We start from the raw sequence: 27,644 nt of genomic DNA, 5'->3' as shown, positions 1-27,644 counted from the left end.
GGGGGGAGAGGTGCGGGGGGAGGTAGCTACCAAGAGGTCCAAGACAGAAAGGTGTGTGTGTGTGTGTGTGTGTGTGTGTGTGTGTGTGTGTGTGTGTGTGTGTGTGTGTGTGTGTGTGTGTGTGTGTGTGTGTGTGTGTGTGTGTGTGTGTGTGTGTGTGTGTGTATGTGTGTGTGGGTGGGTGGGTTGGTTTACGTGTTGAGCCGCTTGTTTGACTGAAGTTTTTCTCCTGGTAAATGTTCACAGAAATCTCTCTCTCTCTCTCTCTCTCTCTCTCTCTCTCTCTCTCTCTCTCTCTCTCTCTCTCTCTCTCTCTCTCTCTCTCTCTCTCTCTCTCTCTCTCTCTCTCTCTCTCCCCTCCTCTCTAACTAGACATTACTAATGCGTACACTCAAGGGGCTGCTCTCTCTCGCGCGGCCCCCCTCCTCCTCCCCCCTGTAGCTCTCCTCCAGCTGCATCTTCTCCGGGTCCGCCCCGCCCTCCTTGCTGCCGCGGCGACGGGACGCCCGCGAGGGCGAGCTCGGGGGCGTGGCCTGCTTGAAAAAGGGCGGGGTCTTGGTCTTGGCCACCTTGTCGAAGAAGGCGAAGTCGGCCACGTACTTCCCCGAGGGGGACAGGGAGACGACGGGCGGGAACTCGTACCCCCAGAGGATCTCGTCGGGCAGGTAGGAGGTGCGGACCTGGCAGGTGGCCGAGGTGGGCTCCACCGTGGCACTCATGATCACCAGCAGCTCAAAGTCAGCCAGGTCCGGGTCCGTCCAGCCCCCACCTACAGCGCAGAAAGGGGAGGTTAAAGGTGCTATAGATAACATTCGGCCACTAGATGTCGCACTAGAGCACCAGCGCGTCAAATTGTATCCAATCGGGTGCAATCCACGTGAAGAAATGGGAAGTACGAGGGGAAAGATGCATGTAACATGTAAACAGTAAACAACATTAATTTTGGACCTGCCAAAGGTTTTACAATTATTCAATAATGTTTTGGGGGGAGAAAGCTATACTTTTATTCCGCACATTTCTAAAAGCTCTGTGGGATGTATTATTTGTTTTAAATGATTACTCCACATAAAAAAATATATATATAAATATTTTTCACCTTTAATGATAGTGGAAGATAGTGTGCACCTTTAATGATGCAATCTAGAATTGATTTGTCTGTCTACATTTTTGGGGTATACTTGGGTATATATGATATAGCGATACGACAGTTTCATATATGCAATATGACATTTTTATTGTAAGCTTTTTATTTGTACCTCTATTATTTGTCGATGATAGTAAAAGACAGTACAAACTATGAAGGTTAGTAATATTATTATAATATTTATTTTCATTTCAGATATTGATTGAAGAAGTGTGCATGACGTCCCTGTCATGCACCTCGAGAGTGTAAGGAAACCTTTCACAGAATCATGTACTCTGTCATGTACTGAAGGGGCGGATTTAGGATTGTAGGAGATCCGGGGCTTAGCCCAGATAGGATTTTTTTTACTTCGACACCACAACCTTTAACTTATACCACCACCTTAAAGCGGACAAAAGGCACTAGAGAACACTTAAATTCACACCCTAGCAAACAATAATAATAATTAATAATAATAATAATAATAATAATAATAATAATAATAATAATAATAATAATAATAATAATAATAATAATAATAATAATAATAATAATAATAATAATAATAATAATAATAATAATAATAATAATAATAATAATAATAATAATAATAATAATAATAATAATAATAATAATAATAATAATAATAATAATAATAATAATAATAATAATAATAATAATAATAATAATAATAATAATAATAATAATAATAATAATAATAATACACTGTATTTGTATAGCACCTTTCATACAAGAATTGCAGCTCAAAGTGCTTCACAGCAGTAAAAAAAGACAGGCATAAAATGAGCACAACATTGGCAGATCAAGAGCAATGCATAAAGTGCAGACATAAAGCATAAAATAGATAGCAGTAAAATAGACAAAGTTAAGGTAAGACAGAACATTAAATCACATCGTTTTTCATATTAGGATCTAAGATCTAGGGTTAACTCGCCAAACGTTGAGAGCCAGGACCCCCGGAAACCAGAGTGTTGTGAAGGGCCAGATTAAACCGAATATATATATTTATTTATATATATATATTTAATTGTATTTGTATATTCTCTAATATTCCCTGATATCCCTTGTATATTCCTTGTACAATATGCATTGAATATCCATTCTAGCCTACTGAACATCCCATAATAGTCTCCATTCTACTATTGGTCGAGACCTTGGTGCCAGGCTGCCATACCCCTCAGACCCAGTTCAAACGTACCGCTCGACATGTACGAACAAGTCCTAGTTCCGCGTAGGAATTTGGCTACCGCACCACTAATGGGACTATTTGTTCATAGTGCGTATATATACTGCGCTACTAAAGTAGGACTTTCTTTTCAGTCCAGTTTCTTACCCTCCAATAGAGTCACAGACGTAAAGCCTCCCCGCGACGCCACGTGTGGGAGTAAGGCCAAGTTCGCCTACCATCGGTATTGAGACATCGTGTATATTAATATTTGAATAGTCATATTTGGCACTATATCGTCGAGTTGGACGTAGTCTATTAAGCTAATAATAGTCTGTTAATATATAGTGCTTCGTGCGGTGAGAATACTACCGTAGTCAGTACCCCATCGTTTCGGGCAGAGAACTGGCTGCTTACCCAGGGTGGTTGACCCTATGTGAAGCTGCACCCGAGGAGCCCCAGAGCCGACGAGCGAGTGGACCTGTATACCGGATTATTCTACCGACGACAGCCCGCCTTCCCAGGCACGGATTATGCTTTGGATACTTTGATTATTCTATGGATAAAGACCCCCGACACTGCCGTGTGTTGGAACCCCCCCCCCTGGAGAGGACGCAAGGTGAGGAGACGCTCTGCAAGACGAGGTCGCTTCACGTCTCTCCCCCGTGGACCGGAGAGAGCCGGCCCACAAAGAGTCCACCTGCTTTCATCTGTGGTCCAAGGATCGCCAGCGCATTGAACGGCACTACAGTGGGTTCACCTGGGATACCCTTGGCCGGACGAGGCAGCCGGATTCTATCCCCCCCCCCCTCCTACTCCTGTCGGCTTACAAGCGACCGGATTAACCCCCTCTAGTGTATCCAGTCTTATAATCATTAAAGTATCATTGCTGTTATTCCTTAACTATTCCAGGTCGTATATTTACCACCTGCGCCTTCAGAGATTGGACGTTCTCTATTGATATACCGACGAATACTCCTTGCCATAAAAGTGCATACTATTTCAATTCATAAATGTAATTAAGTGATTAAGTGCTTATTCTACACACCATCGCTGTGTAGGAAATAAAGACCTGTTTCTAATTCGTACATTTGTGTTGGATCCGTTTCATCTACGTGAGAGTGTTCATGATAATATATTTATGCCGTGTACTGGGTGGCCGAATATTAAGTACAAAGGTAGTGGTAGTAAGTATCATATCTAGTAATACAGTCAGGGAATTGTACCCCTCAGTTACAATTGGTCCTTCGAGCCGGATGGTAATTAGTGTAATATTAATATAGTGTTATTAATATTGAAATGGCCTATGATGAACACTCCACGAAACGATCCTCCTAACCAACGCCCGCAGCGCGAACGACGGCTCCCTCAGTACTTAGAGGCTTACGCTGTCAGTCAACAACCTAGTCTTCTACTAACAGTAAACGCGGTAAAACTAGAAAGTAAAAGTATGTCTAACCCCAACGCCCGGACTACCCCGACCATAGAGGCCCCTACGGGCTCTAATGTAACTGACCAAGTTCACGGTGGGGACCAGTGGGAACCAGACATGACTTCACACCCCGCCAGTACTGAAGAAGTAGTCCCCGATGAGTCCCGGGAGGAATACAACGCTACCGAGAGAGAACTCGGCACGGAAGAAGACGGGGAGAGCACCGTGGAGATAGAACTCCAAGGCTCCGCAAGGAGTACCCCGAGGGAAGGCTCCCCTATACAACCGCCTTCTCCCAGCGAGGCAGAGAGGACACTACAGCAGGCATTCCTCGTCAGCCTGAAAGCCTCTACTGAACGCGATAGACTCCAGGGTGAACGCGATCGACTGCAGATCCAGCAGCGAAGCGAACACGAGCAGATACGTCTAGAAATAAGACGCATTCAGATGGAAGAGAATGTGGCCCGAGACCGAGCAGACAGCCAGCGAGCAGCTGCTGGTGCTCTACGGGACGCAGAGCGCGACAGACAGCAAGCGCAACTAATAGAACAGCTGATCAGACGGACAACACCCTCTCCCTCCGCCAGAGGCTCCAGGAACTCGTCTAGACACACCTCCAGGGCGGCATCCGCTAGCCGAGTAAACAACCCTGAACTTGACCAACAGACGAGGTCTATACCCCCCACAGACCACCTCCCCCCACCGGTCCAAGCGAGACCTAGCAACCGGGAAGGAGCAGCATATCCTGTGGAGAGGCTAAACCAGAGACTACAAGCACTGGATGACCTAACTGAAGACGAAGAGGAAGAGGAGGAGAACCACGCCCGAAGACAGCACAGTACTCTACCGGACCAGGAGGTCCGGTACAGCCCAGGCTATACTCCCGCGGAGCTGCGCTACAGACCCCCGACTCTATACACGGGTGAGCACGACGCACGACCCGCACCGAGGAACAGCACCTGGACAAGCGGGCCATGGTACACTGCCAGTACCAGCCCATACCAAGGAGCGGGAGGAGACTCGCCTAGGAGGCCTCTCCCCCAACGCTCGCCGATGTATCCACAGTCAGCGTCATACATTGGCACGCCTATGGTACCCGACTTCACCCAAGAGAACCGGGCCCAGTATACAGAACTCTGCATGTGTCTGGAGACCATGTTGGTGGATGTATTGGATGAACGCCACAAATACGCCATCCTACTGCAGCACTTAAAGGTACCCCGCGCACATAATATAGCGCTCGCCTACGCGACTTCCACCACCCCATACACAGCAGCGCTGGTAGCATTGGACCAGAGGTATGGGCGCATATGGGATTACGTGATCCAGGAGATCCGACACATCGACCGCTTACCCCCAGCAATAGACAATCGAGCACTGGACGACCTGTCCATCAGAGTGCAGTCCCTGGTAGGGATGTTGGGAGCGCAAAGAGAGAAGGGGAAGTATGAACTTTACGCCAACTCAAATGTGGAAAGGATTCTGGAGAAGCTGCCGCCCGCTCGTCAGGAGCGCTTTAGGCGGCAGAGGGACCACAGAGACCCGAATGGCCCCGAACCGAACCTCCTCGATCTAGCAGACTTCCTGGCGAGAGAAGTCAGCAGCCTACGGCTAGATACATTCGGACGGAGCACCCCTGGCTCCAGAGAAGGAACCAGACGACTAAATGATGGAAGAAGATCGGTGACTGTGATGCACCAATCGGAGTCAGTACCGAGCAGCAGGAGCCACAGTACCCCCTCCAGAACGGAGAAGTGGAAGATAGTGTGCCCCTACTGTGAGAAAGAACACTGGCTAGCGCAATGTGACTCCTTCCCCAAGCTGAACGCGGAGGAAGCAGGTCAATGGATAAAGTCCAACAAGCGCTGTTTTCGCTGTGCGCGCTCACACATGGCAGCCGAATGCCGCTTAAAGAAAAGGTGCACCAAGTGCGATGGAGCCCACCTGGACATACTTCACGACAGTAACAGACGGCGTCCTTCACCTGCACCATCCAGCCGCAAAGCGAGCGTCATGTACATCGATCCCGCCAGCAGCAGTGGAGCCCGAGTACTCCTAAAAGTAGTGCGTGTGACACTAAGCTACCAGAATAAAGTCCTGGACACTTACGCCGTCCTCGATGACGGGTCAGAGAAGACCCTGCTGCTCGCCTCCGCTGCGGCCCAGCTAGGGCTGCGCGGAAGCGAAACCCAAATGACAATTCGGACAATAAGACGAGATTTGAAGACGATAAAGGGCGAGAATGTCTCATTCTCTATCGCAGCAAGCGGCCAGCCTGAGCGACGGTACCAGATTGCAGACGCTTTCACCAGCCAAGAAATAGGACTGTCGCGGTACACATACCCCGTCGCCAAGCTGATGGAGAAATATGCACATCTGCGCAAGTTACCGATCCCGCTCATAGACAATGCTATGCCGACCCTGTTGATAGGCTCCGACCATGCAGACCTCATTGTCCCGATAGACCGGGTTCATACCGGACCCCGAGGCTGCCCTGCAGCAGTCGAGACCCGTTTGGGATGGACTCTCCAAGGCCCGCTCGCCAAATCTCTCAACCGAAGTACAGCCACTAGATGTCTCCACTCCCGAGTCACAGAGGGAGAAACCGCACTCCTGCAACACGTAGAGCGGCTATGGAGCTTGGAACAAATGCCCTTTAAGAATGGAAAGAAAGACATTCGCTCTAAAGATGACATTTACGCCATTCACCTCCTCGAGACAGGGACCAAGAGAGTCCCGGTCAACGGCGTGTTGAGATACGCCACGCCACTCCTGCGGCGAGAAGGAATGCCTACTTTCCACGCCAAGACAGACGCCATAGAACGGTACCTGCTGAACACGGAGCGGCGCTTAGCCAAGAACCCCGCCCAAGAGAGTGTATACCGCGCTGAGATTGAGAAGCTCATCACAGCGGGACACGTCACAAAGATGGACATTAAAGAGGCTGACCAGACCACTGAATCGTGGTACGTGCCCCACCACAAGGTCCATCACAACGGTAAAGACCGCATAGTATTTAACTGCAGCTACCAGATCGGATCCCAAAATCTGAATAAAGAGTTACTGCCCGGTCCCACACTCGGCCCCTCCCTACTCGGCGTTCTACTCCGCTTCCGCCAGGAAAAGGTGGCCATCAGCGGGGACATTAAAGGAATGTTCCTGCAGGTGAGATTAGTAGAGGCGGACAAGCCCCTGTTACGGTTCCTATGGAGAGAGAAGCCAGGAGATGAGCACCCAGCCATCTACCAATGGGAAGTCCTCCCCTTCGGAACGACGTGCAGCCCCTGCTGTGCGACATTTGCATTACAGAAACATGTAGCAGAGGACCCAGCAGCGGACGAAGAGGTCCGACACAGCGTAAAGAACAGCTTCTACGTAGACAACTGTCTACAAAGCCTTTCAACCCAGGAAGAAGCCGAGGCTCTCCTGATTAAACTCTGCGCCTCATTGATCAAAGGCGGCTTTGATCTCAGGCAGTGGGCCAGCAGCGATCCGCAAGTACTGCGCAGCCTCTCCTCCGAGGACAAGGCAGCCAGCAGCGAGACCTGGATGGCTACAATCCCGGGAGAAGCCCAGGAGATGACCCTGGGATTGGTGTGGTGATTCAAAACAGATTCGCTTCACTACAGACACAAGCCCCTGACTACGGAGCAGGGAAGGCCGGCGGCGGCGCCGACCACCAGACGGAGTGTGTACACAACACTCGCCCGACAATATGACCCGCTAGGATGTATTCTACCGTACACCACCAGGGCAAAAATGATTGTACGAGCATTGTGGGACAAGGACCAGGGCTGGGACGACCCCATTCCCGCACACCTTGCATCCACCTGGAGAGAGTGGGAGATGGAGCTCCACTCACTCCCAGGCGTTAATATGCGCCGAAGCTACTTCCCACCCACGGTGAGGCCAGAGACATGTAAAATGGACTTACACGTCTTCAGTGACGCCTCAGAGGTCGCATACGGATCAGTAGCCTACTTGCGGGCCCAAGACCAGGGGGGAGAGATCAACACAGCATTTGTCCTCGCCCGCTCGAGAATAGCCCCACGCAAGCAACAATCTATCCCACGTCTAGAGCTCTGCGCAGCCCTAGCCGGAGCGCACCTAGCCACGCTCATCCAACGTGAGCTCACCATACCGGTGTCTAGAACAATCCTGTGGTCAGATTCCACGACGGTACTCGCCTGGATCAAATCGGACTCATGCAAGTACAAAGTCTTCGTGGGAGTCAGAGTCACCGAGATTCAAGACTTAACCGAAGAGTTAACCGGAGAAACAGAGTGGCGCTACGTTGATACAAAACAGAACCCAGCTGACGTCATCACCCGGGGGATGCCCCTGGATGACCTCACCCGTCGCAATGTCTACAGTGACGGCCCCGCATTCCTAAGACTCCCGGAAGGACAGTGGCCCATGCCTATCCCGAGGGAAGCAAGTCCAGAGGAGGTGGAAATTAAGAAGTCTGTGTTCTGTGGATTGAGCACCAGCACCGTAGCCTCCACCGACCCTAACATAAACGATTGCACGTCCATAGAGAGTGCACAACAAAGAACATTCCTGCGGTACCACCCGGAGTGCAAGTCCCCCGCTGATATGTCAGCAGCTAACTACGAGGAAGCAGAATTGCTTCTACTGCAGCGAGCCCAGAGAGACTCGTTCCCCGATGAATTGGCCTGTCTACAGGGAGGAAAGCCCGTCCCATCCGACAGCAGATTAATTCATCTGGCCCCCGAGAGCGACGCTCATACCCTCATCAGAGTGGGTGGTCGCCTACGCAGAGCCCCCAACACACTCTTGATGGGGCGGCTAGATCCTGCATTACCCCAGACAATGTACCGGCCTGAAGAAGCGAACGGCCGACGAATGTGGAGGTACAGCCAAGTATTAGCCGACAAGTTTTGGAACAGTTTCCTACTGCACTACCTACCGTCTCTACAGACCCGCCAGAAGTGGGTAAAGGAGAGAGACAATTTGACAGAAGGAACAGTCGTCATGATTATTGATCAATCACTGCCCAGAGCTATGTGGCCGGCCGGCCGCGTAAGCAAAGTGATCACCGGTGCCGACGGCAAGGTCCGAGCAGCTGAAGTGCTCGTCCAGGGTCGCACTTACACCCGTCCCGTGGCAAGGCTCATAGAACTGCCTCGACTCCCAGACACAATCGATGATGACCATGACCCTACAACCCTATGACTTTGTGAAGTTGACTGACCCCTACAGCAAACCCTTATGTGTAAATAGACAACGCGATTAATCTGTCTCTGTTTAACTGATTAGGTCTGGGACCTATTCAGGGGGTGGCTGTTGTGAAGGGCCAGATTAAACCGAATATATATATTTATTTATATATATATATTTAATTGTATTTGTATATTCTCTAATATTCCCTGATATCCCTTGTATATTCCTTGTACAATATGCATTGAATATCCATTCTAGCCTACTGAACATCCCATAATAGTCTCCATTCTACTATTGGTCGAGACCTTGGTGCCAGGCTGCCATACCCCTCAGACCCAGTTCAAACGTACCGCTCGACATGTACGAACAAGTCCTAGTTCCGCGTAGGAATTTGGCTACCGCACCACTAATGGGACTATTTGTTCATAGTGCGTATATATACTGCGCTACTAAAGTAGGACTTTCTTTTCAGTCCAGTTTCTTACCCTCCAATAGAGTCACAGACGTAAAGCCTCCCCGCGACGCCACGTGTGGGAGTAAGGCCAAGTTCGCCTACCATCGGTATTGAGACATCGTGTATATTAATATTTGAATAGTCATATTTGGCACTATATCGTCGAGTTGGACGTAGTCTATTAAGCTAATAATAGTCTGTTAATATATAGTGCTTCGTGCGGTGAGAATACTACCGTAGTCAGTACCCCATCGTTTCGGGCAGAGAACTGGCTGCTTACCCAGGGTGGTTGACCCTATGTGAAGCTGCACCCGAGGAGCCCCAGAGCCGACGAGCGAGTGGACCTGTATACCGGATTATTCTACCGACGACAGCCCGCCTTCCCAGGCACGGATTATGCTTTGGATACTTTGATTATTCTATGGATAAAGACCCCCGACACTGCCGTGTGTTGGAACCCCCCCCCCCTGGAGAGGACGCAAGGTGAGGAGACGCTCTGCAAGACGAGGTCGCTTCACGTCTCTCCCCCGTGGACCGGAGAGAGCCGGCCCACAAAGAGTCCACCTGCTTTCATCTGTGGTCCAAGGATCGCCAGCGCATTGAACGGCACTACAGTGGGTTCACCTGGGATACCCTTGGCCGGACGAGGCAGCCGGATTCTACCCCCCCCCCCCCTCCTACTCCTGTCGGCTTACAAGCGACCGGATTAACCCCCTCTAGTGTATCCAGTCTTATAATCATTAAAGTATCATTGCTGTTATTCCTTAACTATTCCAGGTCGTATATTTACCACCTGCGCCTTCAGAGATTGGACGTTCTCTATTGATATACCGACGAATACTCCTTGCCATAAAAGTGCATACTATTTCAATTCATAAATGTAATTAAGTGATTAAGTGCTTATTCTACACACCATCGCTGTGTAGGAAATAAAGACCTGTTTCTAATTCGTACATTTGTGTTGGATCCGTTTCATCTACGTGAGAGTGTTCATGATAATATATTTATGCCGTGTACTGGGTGGCCGAATATTAAGTACAAAGGTAGTGGTAGTAAGTATCATATCTAGTAATACAGTCAGGGAATTGTACCCCTCAGTTACACAGAGTATAGTCGGGTTTTCATCGTTGTTTCTTTTATTAGATATTTCCATTCATAAAGACATGCCGGCAGCCTGTGTTATCACTGGGGATGGGTCTGAGATCTCAAAAGTCCAATACCGCCGCCTAACGCCTTGCGGCCGCTATTGCACTCCATTTGAAACGATGTGGCGAGCTGCGGCCTGTGGGCGGGCTCTAACTACTCGGTCAAGCCAAACGCTTATAATGCATGCATCGACGAGGGTCGGGTTCATGTTCAATGCTGGATTACGTTGGCACCTTGATCGACATCAGTACTTGGAATGGCGATCAGATAATTGGAATATTCTTTTCGGGACAGATCCTGGTCAAGGTAAGGACTATATGCAGTGGCGTTGCGCAATATGTCGGGGCCCCCCGCAGGTCAGACCATGAGGCCCCGCCCACTCCCCTAAATCAATAATAAAGTGAGAACATTTAGCTTTTTCTTTCGCTGCGTGGGAGCAAATTCGAGACACATATTCGGTTGCAAAAAGGTGTCCCACTGTCTCCTCTATCGCTGTGAATATTTTCACGCGGATCGGAATCACGGCGCGCCCATGGGACACTTTTCCGTTCGGCAAGTTTATTCCATGCTTTCGGCTTTCCTTTTCTAAGCATTTTCGGAGCTACATGTGAATGAGTAAAAGTTGCGGGACGCCCAGATGTACCCACGGTCGAAAGCTCGCGTGGAGCCCATAATAGGCTCACTTAATACAGCGTTTTTAAAATCACGCAACATTTTCAGCATTGATCCAAAAATTCCTTCATGCTGATCGGGGCGTGTGTGTGTGTGTAGCGACAGAGTTGGAGAACTATCTGACTCTCTCTCCCTCACGCGGATCACACACACACAATGGAGCCGTGCTGCTGCTTGTGATTGGTGGAGGCGGGACCAGGCGATACAACTGATTGACAGCGGAGGCGGCGAATGGAATGGCAGATGGCACACTCCCACTTTTCTGAAAGGAGTTGTTAAATCTGACATTACAAAAAACAATATGTGGTGGTTATGATTGGGGCTGAAGTTGAATAAACAATTTATGAAAGAGAAAGTCTAAATAAAGATAATTCAAAGATTACACACCTTTGCCACATTGGCTACAAACATAATCACTGCAAAGTTATCAAAAAAATAAGAATCTGATCAGACACAAGGGTTAAGTTGTTGTTCCCTTTCTAATTTCCTCAAAAACATCTAGTCTAGTTAATGTGATCAATATTATTTGACAATTGATGCTTTTTGTTGCAAATTTCAGTCAGTGAGCTCATACTTTGAGCTCATTTTATAGTTAAAATGATTGAGACAACGCAATCTTCTGTCTTCGTTGTGCATGCATTCGTGTGCTCACCACACGCAATACATGTGTCACTATTCTGGCAGTGGCTACTGTTATTATAGTATTGTAATGAAAGGTCTGTTATTTAATGTTTGTGTAAAGGGCTATTTTAACTGTTGATGGGTAGTGCATCAGTAAAGTGAATATGGTATTGTGCTCTTGCTCTGTTTGAATAGGTGGAGAGAATGGTTAACTGTATTATAATAATAAATAGAAAAATATGTTGTGCTCTTGCTTTTTTCTTTTTGAAGGTGGAGAGAGTAGCATTGCTAGTGCCACAACAGTTTTATTTGAGGTTCATAACAGTACATTGTACTAAGCAATTGTTGGCTCATTAGTTTGTGATTCACATGCACTAAAATTCACCAGAATGCAGGAAATTAAGTCTTTGTAACAAAAAAATTCCGGGTGGGGGACCCCCCGCTTAAAAAGTGGCCTGATTGGGGCTATATTTTGCGATATATCTCCCGGTATGAATTATTTCCCCAGTCCGGCCCTGGTAGCTAGTCCAGGGAAGAAACGATAACGTGTTTACTAGAATACACCTTGCCGGCCATTACGAAGCATTTTGGAAATGACACCAGACCACCCTGAAACTACACTCATATTCACGACGGTATAAAACGGAAATGTATGGATGGAAAAATTATCTGTTTTTTGCATCTTGACCGGAAGAAACTCAATGACAATCGACTATATTATTAGATCCATAGCTATAATATATAATATAGCTTTAGGCCTGCAAACACAGGCCTTTATCCCCATGTTAAAAGTCGCTGGCCTTTCAACAGTAACTGTTGTGAAGGATCAGATTAAACCGAATATATATATTTATTTATGGATATATATTTAATAGTATTTGTATATCGTTTGATATCCCTTGTATATTCCTTGTACATATACACTGAATATCCCTTTGGTCTACTAACAGCCCATAATAGTTTCATTCTCTCATTGGACAAGAACTTGGCGCCAGCAGCCAAGCCCCTTGGTTCAAGTTCAATCGTGCCGACGAACATGTCGTTACTAGCCCCGGTTCCGCGTAGGAATACGTCTGCCGAAATACGAATGGTACTATTTGTTCACAGCGCATATATATATGGCGCAAGTAAAGTAGAACTTCCCTTAGCCCTTAGTTCTTTACCCTCCAACCTAGTGGCAAGACGTTAAGCCTCACCCACGATACACGTGTGGTGCAGTATGGTCAACTTGGCCTCAGAATGGCATTGAGACATTGTGTGGATTAATAGTTGAATTGTCATAGTTTGGCACTATACCGTCGAGTGGGACGTATTTCTATTAAGTTAATAATAGTCTATTATGTATGGTGCATCGTTCGGTTAGAGTTATAAAGTGAGCAGTACCCCCATCGTTTTCCTCGCGTTATCTAGAGTCTTAACCAGGCTGGGCAGACCATGTGTGGTGCTTTCATCCGAGGAGTTCTGAGCAAGGACGAGTGGACCTGCACATTGGATTACCTTACCCGGACGACGGCGAGCCCTACACGGCTTGGATTATCTACTTGCTTTGGGTGCTTTGATTATGCCATGGATAACAGCCAACACTGGTAAGTGTTGGAACTACCCCCGAGAGGAGTCCAGGTGAGACGGCGCTCTAACCCGAGTGAGGTCGCCTCACGTCTCTTCGTTGTGGACCGGCAGCTACCGTCTACAAGAGGGCCCAACTGTATTCATCTGTGGACCAAGGTTCTGTGGGCACCGTGTTCAGCACTCTGAATTCTCCCAAGAAATCATTGGCCAGATGGGATATCGCCAGTGGCTCTCCTCCTGAATTACAACCAGCGGGACCCCCTTTAGTGTATCCAGCTATAATCATTAAGTACCATCGCTATAGTTCCCTAAAGAACCAGGTTGTATACTTGCTTCCTGCGTAACCAGAGATTGGACATTCAATGTTGATTTGCCTACGAATACTCATTTGCCTTACAAGTGCATTCAAATCATAAATGTCATTACGTGAACGTTGTATATACCCTTTGCTATATATTAAAGATTCGACGGATACATTTGTGTGGACTTGGTTTCATCAGGTGGGAAAGTGTTCATCATATCTATATCATGTACTGTGTGGCCAGTAGTTAAAGTACATAAAGCGGTAGTGGTTTAATGATACCATACTTATCAATACAGTCAGGGAATTGTACCCCTCAGTTACAGTAACAGTAACCAGCGCCATCTGGCGCTGAAAGTGTTAATAGGCGTCTTTGTTTACGGTTTGATTATCACTGATACAAAGTAAAATAGTGCAGTGCAATAAAATAGTTAGTCAAATAGAATACAAATAATGCAATAGTGCATTGCAATAAAATAGTTATCATATTATTTTTTCGAGAGGCCGGTAAGGAGTGCATTACAGTAGTCGAGTCGGCTTGAGATAAAGGCATGGATCTTGTTTTCAGCGTCCTTTTGATTTATAAATGGCCGTACTTTAGCTATGTTTCTAAGGTGGAAGAATTATGTTTTTGTCAACTTGTTGATTGTGATTTAGAGCTTAGGTCTGAGTCTACCATAACACCAAGACTTGACTCACTCAAATACAGTTAGCAGCTGGATAGACTACAGATGAGCTTCTGCTAAATCTGGTGCAAACATATTTTCATGTAACAATGATTAATTGTCCAAAAAAAATTACAAAAATGTATTTTATTTTATTACATTTTTTTATGTAGATTCGGGGCTTTTCAGAAAACATTCGGGGCTTGAGCCCAAGTAGCCACCCCCTAGCCTCACTCCTGATGTACTGTCACATGCTGTCAGTTATTGTATCAAACTGACTCCCATAAATCCCACAAATCACTACAGCAGTGGGCTACAAACACTATCCCATCCTTTTTACTCCTAGGCAGTGCAACATGGCTCCACCAGAGGGCACCTTATTCAAGCACAGTGTGTCTATAAAGGTCCCATACTTTTATCTTTTCAGCAATATTGTACAATATATCCTTGAATCTGTGTAACATGTTTGTTAATTATTTTCACCAAAGAAACTAATCTAAATCCAATTTTGACCAGGTAGGTAGTGTTGCTGTCTCCATAAAAAGACAGCTAATTGATTAAAACGAATTGATTGTTTGTGTCGTTTGTACCATAATATGACATGAATGAATGTCAATGATTATTGCATTTATATACAGGCTTTTTTCTAGACAGACTCAAAGCGCTTGTTACCACTGGTAGCACCCTACCTTGGAATTAATGGCTGCCAATTAACTCTTTCAGCGCCAGCCGCTTTAGCTATCCTTGTACTCACTGCGCCACCGCTGTAAGAGATAGGAATTTTCACTGTGCATCGCTGTGTTTACAGGGCTATATCTATATTCTATATTATAGCTATGGAGACAATACTATGGCTCATTTGACATTAACTATCCATCGTTCAACATGTATACGTGTACATGTATACGTTTGCGTGTTATACCGTGGTGAATATTGTATAGTTTCAGAGTGATCCTGGCTAATTCCTGGTAACTGTGCTATGGAGCAATATGTGAATTTTGCTAAAAGCGTTGGCGTTGCTCGCCTGGACACGCTAGAGCCTGCAGAATTATGAAAGACCCTCACCACCCCGACAACAGCCTGTTTAAGCTGCTGCGGTCAGGCAAGCGCCTACGGTCACACGCTGCAAGAACAGAGAGACTCTGACTCAGCTTCTTCCCCCAGGCCATCAGAACACTGAACACTGAACTCTCCACTCACAAATACACATGAGCACACACAGACACACACACACACACACACACACACACACACACACACACACACACACGCACCCACACACACACACACACGTGCGCGTGCACACACACACGCACCCCCACACACACACACGCGCGCGCGCACACACACACACACACACACACACACACACACACACACACACACACACACACACACACACACACACACACACAGGGGTGTAGCTGGGGGGGGGGGGGGGTAGATTAGGATGATTCCAAGGGCCCAGCACTGGGGGGGGGGGCCAGAGAACACTATTATTATCTTTTTATTAATATGGTTTTATTATTATCCTAAAGTAAGTTAATGTAGTTGAGTCAAAAGTATAATTGCCTGTATTAAAGAAAAACGTCACAAAAGAAACAAACAGGTGCTTGTTACTTTGTTTGACAATATGAGCACCCCTCCCTTCTTTCATTGCATGGTTCAGTCCACATACACAGCAGCGCACAGCAGAGTCAGAGTCAGAGGACAGAGTCAGAGTGACAGGAAAACGTCTACAGCTCATGTTTCAGGAGCTCAGAAACGAAAGAAAAAACATCAGCATTGCAAGAGTCACCAAGTATTTTCACAAGAAAGGTATTTATTCACAGAACTTGTTTTGAAGCCCATAACAGCTTGGCCAACATTTTGTGGCTGACGTTAGCTGATTGATTGATTGATTGATTGATTGACATTGATTGATTGATTGATTGATTGATTGATTGATTGATTGAAAACTTTATTAACAGATTGCAGAATGGGTACACTACAGTACAGCTCAATACACATAATTGTTAAAGGATAACTCCACTATTTTGGGAAATTAGCTTATTTAACATCTTCCCTGGAGTTAGACAAGAAGATGCATACCTTTTTTGTCTCTGTGCGTGCATTTTAGCTATGGGAATAGATGCTCCGTTAGCATAGCTTAGCTTCATCACTGGAAGTGAGGCAGGACAGTAGCCTTACAGTGCCTTACAGTGTATTGCAAGGTCTGACATTGACCAAACTTGATATGCATGACCTTGGTGGGCTCTAGGTCAACTCCTGAAAAGGGGGTCAATGTCAGACTTTGCAATCAAAAGTTAGGGGGCTAATAACCCTTGCCATAATTTCAGTGCGCCCCTAACTTTTGATTGCAAGGTCTGACATTGACCCCCTTTTCAGGAGTTGACCTAGAGCCCACCAAGGTCATGCATATCAAGTTTGGTCAATGTCAGACCTTGCAATACACTGTAAGGCACTGTAAGGCTACTGTCCTGCCTCACTTCCAGTGATGAAGCTAAGCTATGCTAACGGAGCATCTATTCCCAAAGCTAAAATGCACGCACAGAGACAAAAAAGGTATGCATCTTCTTGTCTAACTCCAGGGAAGATGTTAAATAAGCTAATTTCCCAAAATAGTGGAGTTATCCTTTAAGGGGATGCAGACCAGAGAAAGACTTTCATCTTGTTTACATCAGGGTCCCCCATTTTCAATTCATCAGCTACCTGTTGCTATAAAAAAAATTAGATGAGTGTAGATGAGCCCAGTGAATTTGTATCCAGCAGCTATGCCCTTTTGCTATGGCTAGCTAACCTAACCTGTATAATGTTACATGGTAGCATTGCACTGCTCTAATGCACAGATGCGGCTTCAGGATCAGTACCCCTTGTCCCCTTCCCTCAGGCCAGCTCCCAGTTGAAGGAGAGGGAGGTAAGCAGCAGGGCTTGGGGTTAACACACAGATTTTAAAATATGCTTACCATGCATTGAATACAACTTTAGGTAATATTCACATTTAGTTACTCTAGTTCTTCCAGTAATTGCAATACCATTGACCACTGGCACATTAAATTGTGGTTGTTACAGTAGCTATAGCTAGATTTGAGCAATTGGAAAATATCTATACAAATTATTATTATTATTATTATTATAACAATTAAGAGATAGCTCAAGCTGTACTGTGTTATTACTATTATAGGACATTTTATAAATCATGTACACTATGGATACTCGAGCAAGGCAGCCAACGAGGAGAGCAGAGGTGAAGAGGCAGAAGTAGTACAAGAAGAAGTTGAGGACCATGAAAGCAGCACAGATGAGGAGGAAGCAGCTATGGACAGTCAATGTCAGGGACAAAGTGAGGCTCCGACACAGGATTCCACAGATACTGAGCCACCTGTAGTGGTGTCTGAGGTAGAAGATTTGCTATTGAATTGAATTGAAAACCTTTATTTATCCCCAAGGGGAGATTCAGATGTCCATTACAGCATAACAGACATTTTAAAAACTGTTAGTGGAAACAGTTAATACATAACATACACTTATTAGTATGTGTTAAAAACAAGATGGACAAATACATAGGGATAAAAAGAGCTAAAATAGGACTAAAATAGAGCTAAAAGTGGTGAAAAGAAAAAGAAACAAGTCCAATCATGATGTTAAATAATACAATTAATTGGTTACAGTCCACAACCCAGCTCCTCCAGTCCACGGCAGTTGGCCCGTCCTGGCCCTGCCTGGTTGTGGAGCCTGATTGCCACCGGCACAAAGGACTGCCCCGAAGCACTTTGTGGTATGTCGGGGGGGGGGGGATAAGTCTGTGGCTAAACGTGGACCGCATTGCGGTCAGCTCATCATGGAGGGGGTTGCAGGGGTTCTCAAGGATAGCATACAGCTTCCTCCTCGTCCTCCCCCACCACCTCCAGACTGTCCAGGTCCGCTCCCACCACAGAGCTTGCTATTTTGACCAGTTTGTTTATTTTGTCTGTGTTGGTGTTGCCCCCCCAGCATACCACAGCGAAGAAGAGGGCACCAGCAACCACAGACTGGTAGAACCATGGCCGCCTAGTTATAGTTGAAAGTGGGGGTGCAAGAATATTATTTTTATTAAATTTTTTTTTTTATAATTTTTTGTTTTTGTTTTTATTTTTATTTATTTTTTGACAGGCAAGGGGTGGTTTGGAGGGTGTCCGGCACGACCCCCTCCATGGCAGATTTTTTTTAAATGTAATGAACCTGTACGTGCAATTTCCTGCAATATAGAGCCTTCAATCTTGACCAATAAAGCTGCTCTTTTCACTATACAACTCAGTTTATATTGCAGTATGATAGCCAATTACTATAATAATAATATATTATACTGTATATACACTGTATATTGATTTTTCGCTCATTCATTTTTATTAAATCAATCTCCTTTCAAATAGGCCAAGTTTTTAATAAGAAAGAGAAAAAATATATATTTCCATTACCTGTAAATCTTGTGTCTCTTTCTCTCCTTCTCTGCCTCCTCCCTGAGTCTGCAGTGCACAATCATGACATCGATCTCAAAAAAAAAAAAAAAAAAATGGAGGCCCCTCGTCACTATAGGCCCACGGGCCGCGGCCGTCGTTAATCCGGCCCTGCTCGTCTGCCATATAGATAACGATAGCGTTAACGTTTGGAAATGAAGTCAACGTCATCCAGCTGAGCTCACACCACATATCTAGATAACGTTAGCTAGCGGCTAGCACTAAAGCTAACGCCAACCAGAGAGGGAAACGTTATTATTATTTATTCGAGGAAACCGTATGACCAGATCGCAATTCGGGACCGTGAAACACTTTTATGTATTGCGTGGTAGAACCGTAGAAGTTCTACTACCACTCAATAGTAACTTATGTCTAACATAATCCTTTTATTTGAACAACTTACTGGAAAAGCCTGCACCAATATTATGACACACTCTGTGGGCTTTGATATTTACACTGACTCCTGCCTGCAGCCAGACTGCAGCGCTGTGAGGCAGTGAGCCAAGGTCTACGCGCTGGAGATGGGAGGAACTGGATCAAACCATAATGGGGCAGGGGGGGGGGGGTTCGCAATCTTTGGAAACTTAAAAACGTGTTATTAAGTGTCATTGCGTATTATTAATTTGATTGAAATTACGTAGTTATGCTTAGATTTATATATTGGGGGGGGGTATATCATATTTTTCATATGATCAAAAAGTGGTGGAGCAAGATCATATCCTTGCTCCCCCAAGTTCAATAGTCCTGGAGCACGTGCATCGTCTGCTCTATTGCGCAGGCGTCTATGGGTAGAACATCTGCAGCAGTTTGCTGCAGACATTAAAAGACCTGAGCCCTCCCAGGAAGAACAGTCTGCTCTGTCCCTTCCTGTAGGGCCTCGATGTTGTTCGTCCATTCCAGTTTACTATCACTTGACCCAGGGTTGTTCCCAGCCTAGTGCGACTCAAGGTTCTTTGGTAGACTATTGCATTGGTCCATTCATTGAAGATGAACGCAATGCGACATCCTTTACTAGGCTCACCCACCAACAGTGCAGGTGCTGAACTGCTGATCCGAATGTATAGGTAAAAACGATATTATGCGTTTTCATCAATAAATAAATGGCCAAAAAAAAATTCGGCTTGCGCGCTAACACGCGCTCGCATTAATTTGGGGCCTACAAATACATTCTTTCATGGGGCCCAGAATCTACAGCTACGCCCCTGCACACACACACAGGCAAATCTTTCCTGTGACAAAATGGCATCCAAGGTAATAAAAAAAGTCAACCAACGAACTAGATTCTTGTACCGGATCTCCTCATTCAAGGGTTCTACGACTATGCTTGCACCTCATGGTACCAAAGCACCTCAAAGGCGCTAAAAACAAGATTACAAACATCTCAAAACAAACTGGTCAGACTTCTACTTGACCTTACCCCAAGAACCCACCTCACCCCTGCCCACTTTGACAACCTAGGATGGCTTAGAGTAGACGACAGAGTACAGCAACTTGCAATGGGCCTGGTCTACAAGATACACTATACGACTAAGGTACACATGTACATGTCAAAATACTTCCCAAAGGTCAGTGAATACCACGACCACAACACCAGAGGAAGCTCAACAAATCATGTTAAACCCAGATTCGGCTCAAACAAGGGAATAAACACGTTTCGCAATTATGCCACATCAATGTGGAACGTCCTACCCAAAGCTGTAAAGGAATGTGAATCCCTACCCACATTCAAAACTGCTCTTAAAGAGCACCTACGGGAGGCTGCAAGTCGAAACTGGCCACCGTAAATGTCCAAACCCCCCCACCCCCTCCTAATAGACAATCTCCTCCCCACCGCATGTATATATTCTCTCCCCACCATATATATATTTCTCTCCCACCCACCCACCCCCTCCTAATGTACAGTCTCCTCCCCACCATATGTATATATTCTCTCCCCACCGTATGTATATTTCTCTCCCACCCACCCACCCCCTCCTAATGTACAGTCCCCTCCCCATCATATGTATACGCTCTGCGTCTTCTGGCCGCCTCAGATCTACTCCTATCCAAGCTCCCGGAGGGTCATCAAAGAGAAGCCGCCTATTCTCAGTCCTTGCCCCACAATGGTGGAATGAACTACCCATCCCAGTTAGGACAGCCGAATCCCGTCCAATCTTTCGCCGTCGACTAAAGACTCACTTCTTCAACCATTATCTGAAATGATAAAAAAAAAAAAAAAAAGAAAAAAAAATCTAACCCCGACTAACCTTAATGTCATGCACTTGTCCTAATAAACTAACCTACACTGTAACACGCAACACTTTGATGAACATTGTTACTCAGCTGATAGAGTTATACCCTTCTTGCTGTCTTGTCGCACAGAACTTGTAAGTCGCTTTGGATAAAAGCGTCAGCTAAATGACTAAATGTAAATGTAAATGTATATACTCTGTCAGGATCTATGGGTAACAGTACTGTATATTTGCATATCGTATATGTCACAAATGTAACAGTACTAAATACCTGTATGTCATGTATGTCCCTATGCCATAAATGTCATCTATGTTGTGTATGTCATAAATGTCACTATGAATTGAAAATGGGGGACCCTGATGTAAACAAGACAAACGTCTTTCTCTGGTCTGCATCCCTTTAACAATTGTGTGTATTGAGCCGTACTGTATTGTACCCATTCTGCAATCTGTTAAATAAAGTTTTCATTCATTCATTCATTCATTCATTCATTCATTCATTAATTCATTCATTCATTCATTCATTCATTCACACCACTCATGCGGCAACCGCAAAAAAAATCACTTTAAACAAAATGTCACTTTAAAAAATAGAATCTTTAGAAACACTTTAAAAGAAGGAGGTACTATATAGTTTAGATACATTAACACTTTCAGAGCCCAAGCTTAATCTTGATTTACCGCTTGAATGCCCACCATCCACTTCAATGTTAGCGTTAATAACGCCTAATCTATGTTTTAAATTATGGCTATGTATCTAATCTGCCCGTCGCTTATCAATGACTCGTTTTCCAGTCAACATTGTCGAAGCGGATTGTTTTTTTATCGGCCCATTTTCGTTGTATAGCATTTGAAAAGCCCTCGTTTTCAAGGAAAATATAAATATTCCATGATAATCGCCCTTTACTGGAATATTCTAGAATACATGTCATTTTTCGGCCTATTTATGAATTGTTTTCAAATAAACGCTAGATTATCGATAGTATATGTGTACGTCAGTCAGTCAAAGCTTACTAAAAGCACGAGCAGTGAACTCCAAGCCCACGTGACTGAACTCAAACTAGAAAGAAACAGACTAAGAAACGACGTAAACTCCATGATCAAAACTGCAAAAAAGAATTTCATCAATGACAAAACTGAGGAAAACAAAAACAAACCACGTGAACTTTGGAAATGACTCAATAATCAACTAGGATGCAGTAAAAAACTTAAAACCAGATTCTCAAACATAAACATAAAAACGGACAACACGCTCATCACAGACAAGCTGGATGTAGCCAATTACTTAAACATTTTCTTCACAAACATAGCCACAACACTGGTAAACAAACTACCCTCCCACTCAGGGCTTTATGGGGTAGAACACATAGTAGCTTACTACAAAAACCTAGGGGTCCGCAAGGACGACTTCAAGCTGGAAATGGTAACAACAGATGAGGTACTCAATAAACTGAGCGCCCTCCAACCTAACAAGGCCACTGGCCATGACAACATCCCCTCCAAATTCCTCAGAGACTCAGCAGCCGCCATCACACCAATCATCACACACATAATAAACCTCTCCATAAAACAGGGACACGTCCCCAAGGACTTCAAAATTGCGAGGGTAACCCCTCTGCACAAAAAGGGCAGCAAATTAGACCCAGGCAACTACCGCCCTGTTTCTATTCTCACCTCCATCTCGAAAGTCATGGAAAAAATAGTCTACGAACAGGTCGAAAAGTACCTAGCGGAAAAAAATCTAATCTACGAATTCCAATCTGGCTTCAGAACATCCCACTCCACTGACACATGCCTTCTCTATTTGAATGACCACATCAAACAAGAGGTGGACGCAGGCAAATACTGCGGCATGGTCATGCTGGACCTACAAAAGGCCTTTGACACGGTCAATCACTCCATTCTGATTGACAAGCTAAAAGCAATTGGTTTTGATAGTCTATCAGTGAGCTCGATGCAATCCTACCTTGAGGGGAGGGAACAGATGGTGGAGGTAAACGGTACCCTATCCCCCCCCCTCACAGTGAGCTGTGGTGTTCCACAAGGAAGCATACTAGGACCGCTACTGTTCCTAATTTATGCAAATGACATGTCGTCAGCTTGTGACTGCAACTTGTTCCTGTTTGCGGACGACTCAGCCCTGCTGGTCTCTGACAAGAACAAGTTACAGGTTGAAAAAACCCTCAGCTCGGAACTAGGCAGAATCTGCATATGGCTCGCTGATAACAAACTATCATTACACATGGGCAAAACAGAGTCCATTCTCTTCGGTTCAAATAACAAACTCAGCAAGACCGACGGCTTCTCAGTTACAGTGGGTGACAATATTGTCACAAGGAAAGATGAAATTACCTACCTGGGTTCCATCCTAGAGGCTAATCTCTCCTGTGACAAAATGGCATCCAATATAATAAAAAAAGTCAACCAACGAACTCGATTCTTGTACCGGATCTCCTCTCTGGTAAACAAGAACACCCTGAAGACTCTGGCAGGAGCACTCATTCAGGGGTACTACGACTATGCTTGCACCTCATGGTACCAAAGCACCTCAAAGGCGCTAAAAACAAAATTACAAACATCTCAAAACAAACTGGTCAGACTACTGCTTGACCTTACTCCTAGAACCCACCTCACCCCTGCCCACTTTGACAACCTAGGATGGCTTAGAGTAGACGACAGAGTACAACAACTTGCAATGGGCCTGGTCTACAAGATACACTACACGACCAAGGTACCCATGTACATGTCAAAATACTTCCCAAAGGTCAGTGAATACCACGATCACAACACCAGAGGGAGCTCCACAAATCATGTTAAACCCAGATTCGGCTCAAATAAGGGACTAAACACGTTTCGCAATTATGCCACATCAATGTGGAACGCCCTACCCAAAGCTGTAAAGGAATGTGGATCACTACCCACTTTCAAAACCTCTCTCAAGGGACACCTACGGGAGACTGCAATTCAACACTGGCCCCTGTAAATATCCTAACCCAACCCCCTCCAATGTACAGTCATTTACCTAGTATGGTTTTGTCAATAGTTCAATGTACAATTGTGTTTGTTTGTACAGTGTCTCCTCCCCCCCCCCCCCTCAATGTACAGTGTTACTTGTTTATACAGTGTGCCCCCCGCCCCCCCCCCCCCCCAACCACCTCCAATGTAAATTACCCAGTATGGTTGTCAATATCCCAATGTACCCAACCCCCCCCACCCAACCTCCTCCAATGTACAGTTTCTACGTCAAATGTATATACTCCCTTTTCTTGACTCCTTCTGTATCACAAACAGTACTGTATTTGCAAATCTGGTATGTCATAAATGTATAGATGTAGCAGTACTGACTATCTGTATGTCATGTATGTCATATATGTCTATATGAATTGAAAATGGGGGACCCTGATGGAAACAAGACAAACGTCTTTCTCAGGTCTGCATCCCCTTAACAATTGTATGTATTGAGCCGTACTGTATTGTACCCATTCTGCAATCTGTTAAATAAAGTTTTCATTCATTCATTCATTCGTATGCACGCTATATATATTCTCTATAACGATTCTCTGATTTCTTCAAAGCGATCGCCCACACACACACACACACACACACACATAGGGCGAACGCTGAGATCTCAGCGAATACAACTCTGATTATCCCAAGACTTGTGAAATAGATTCCTTACCTCAGATCAGATGTTCTCCAAAAAGATCATTCCAATTCCTGATCGCCATTCCAAAAATCGATCGCTTTTATTGATCCAACGCTACATACTGTATTATGTATTCCACGCTGTTCTGAGGCTCCACAATGAATCAGATCGGCTCGGGTTACATGCCTGAGAAGTAAAATGTGGATTCCGGATTTTTCTTTTCTCATCCATTGATTCCATTCCAAAAGGGTGCATTACCATCTGGGAGAAGATAGGGGGCGGTTTTTTCACATCTGAGCTCCTACAGGGGCTGCATACCAAAGGAAGACTCGGTTGATGAAATATGAATTCAGATCGCTAATAAAAAAATAAAACGCTAATTGTCGTCGTGGGCATTGGGCTGATAAAACGTCTTATCACGTTTTGGGCATTGAAAGTGTTAAGAGTTAACATTGTAAATTGTATATTGCATAGTAGTGTATATAAGAACCAGTTTCTCAGGAACCTAGCATGTCTTTTTTTTTTACCATGCATATCTTGTGTCTTATCTATTTTATTTTTTCGATGCCTATTTTATTCTATTTTATTATTGTATTTTGCACAATCAATGCGGGCAAGACCACCCGCATTTCACTGTATGCCCTGGTATGTATGTGACAAATAAACCTCTTGATTCTTGATTTTTTTTATGCTTTGATCGTCAGCAACAGCAACAGTTTTGGAGTACATTACATATGATCGTTGCGATCGATGTGAAATCATTGTTGGATCAAAGTAGGATTGATGTCATATAGTCCTTACCTTTACTTTGAGGTATCCCAAAAAAAATATTCCAATTGTCTGATCGCGATTTCCAGTATTGATGTTGATCGAGTCCCTGACATGAAGTGGCACAAGATATGCCTCAAATGTGCTGAACGTGTTTCGAATTGGTCGGATGAAGCGATTTACTTGGCTTGATCTAAATTCTCCGCCCGGACGAAATTAGATGTGACACACAGTGCGAAATAAGGTTTCAAAGGGTGGGCGATACTGCCACCTAGCAGGATGCGGCCGGTATTGCACTCTAGGGATCTCAGAATGATTTCCTATTTGAACACCGAGGTCCATGACATTGCATAGAATAAAAAAATCAAATAAAAGAAAAAACGATGAAAACCCGACTATACTCGGGTATGGCGCTCAACCGCTGGCGATATAAACCGACTTTACTCGGGTCTGGCGCCCAATGAGTTAAGGAGGGGGGGATGATTAGGTGGCCTTGATGTCAGAGACCTGATTAGGATTTGGGCCGGGAACGTCAGGGAACCCCCTACGGCACTCAGCCCTATCAGCTTAACAACTATCACCTTAACAACTATCACCTTAACAGCTATCACCTTAACAACTATCACCTTAACAGCTATCACCTTAACAACTATCACCTTAACAACTATCACCTTAACAGCTATCACCTTAACAACTATCACCTTAACAGCTATCACCTTAACAACTATCACCTTAACAACTATCACCTTAACAGCCATATCCCCTTAACAACTATCACCTTAACAGCTATCACCTTAACAACTATCACCTTAACAGCCATATCCCCTTAACAGCTATCACCTTAACAACTATCACCTTAACAGCCATATCCCCTTAACAACTATCACCTTAACAACTATCACCTTAACAACTATCACCTTAACAGCCCTATCAGCTTAACAGCCCTATCAGCTTAACAACTATCACCTTAACAACTATCAGCTTAACAACTATCACCTTAACAACTATCACCTTAACAACTATCACCTTAACAGCCCTATCACCTTAACAACTATCACCTTAACAGCTATCACCTTAACAACTATCACCTTAACAGCTATCACCTTAACAGCCCTATCACCTTAACAACTATCACCTTAACAACTATCACCTTAACAACTATCACCTTAACAACTATCACCTTAACAACTATCACCTTAACAGATCTATCAGCTTAACAACTATCAGCTTAACAACTATCAGTTTAACAACTATCACCTTAACAGCTATCACCTTAACAACTATCAGCTTAACAGCTATCACCTTAACAACTATCACCTTAACAACTATCACCTTAACAACTATCACCTTAACAACTATCACCTTAACAACTATCACCTTAACAGCTATCACCTTAACAGCCCTATCAGCTTAACAACTATCACCTTAACAACTATCACCTTAACAACTATCACCTTAACAACTATCACCTTAACAACTATCACCTTAACAGCCCTATTAGCTTAACAACTATCACCTTAACAACTATCACCTTAACAACTATCACCTTAACAACTATCACCTTAACAACTATCACCTTAACAGCCCTATCACCTTAACAACTATCACCTTAACAGCTATCACCTTAACAACTATCACCTTAACAACTATCACCTTAACAGCCCTATCACCTTAACAGATCTATCACCTTAATAGCCCTATTCCCTTAACAGCCCTATCACCTTAACAGCCCTATCCCCTTAACAACTATCACCTTAACAACTATCAGCTTAACAGCCCTATCCCCTTAACAGCCCTATCACCTTAACAACTATCACCTTAACAGCCCTATCCCCTTAACAGCCCTATCACCAAGACAGAGTGCTCCCTGCTGGACAACAACACCACCAGGTCCAGAAGACAGAGTGATCCCTGCTGGACAACAACACCACCAGGTCCAGAAGACAGAGTGATCCCTGCTGGACAACAACACCACCAGGTCCAGAGGACAGAGTGCTCCCTGCTGGACAACAACACCACCAGGTCCAGAGGACAGAGTGATCCCTGCTGGACAACAACACCACCAGGTCCAGAGGACAGAGTGCTCCCTGCTGGACAACAACACCACCAGGTCCAGAGGACAGAGTGATCCCTGCTGGACAACAACACCA

At 45.0% G+C, this 27,644-nt stretch overlaps 1 protein-coding gene across 1 annotated transcript in view; it reads right to left on the bottom strand.

Moving 5' to 3' along the window:
• Positions 1-368: 368 nt before the first annotated feature.
• Positions 369-27,644, bottom strand: part of kcnj10a (potassium inwardly rectifying channel subfamily J member 10a) — a gene marked incomplete at both ends in the record, with an annotated part of 77,901 nt that continues 50,625 nt past the window's right edge. Inside the window, 1 exon segment of the mRNA XM_084312495.1 lies at positions 369-769. Within this exon segment, the coding sequence (XP_084168621.1) occupies positions 369-769 (401 nt within the window).

This window comes from Notolepis coatsorum (assembly GCF_963971535.1).
Source record: "Notolepis coatsorum genome assembly, chromosome: 4".
NCBI classification, from domain to species: Eukaryota; Metazoa; Chordata; class Actinopteri; order Aulopiformes; family Paralepididae; genus Notolepis; species Notolepis coatsorum.
Note: the sequence above shows the minus strand (reverse complement) of the source record. Positions and strands in the feature narration are given on the sequence as shown.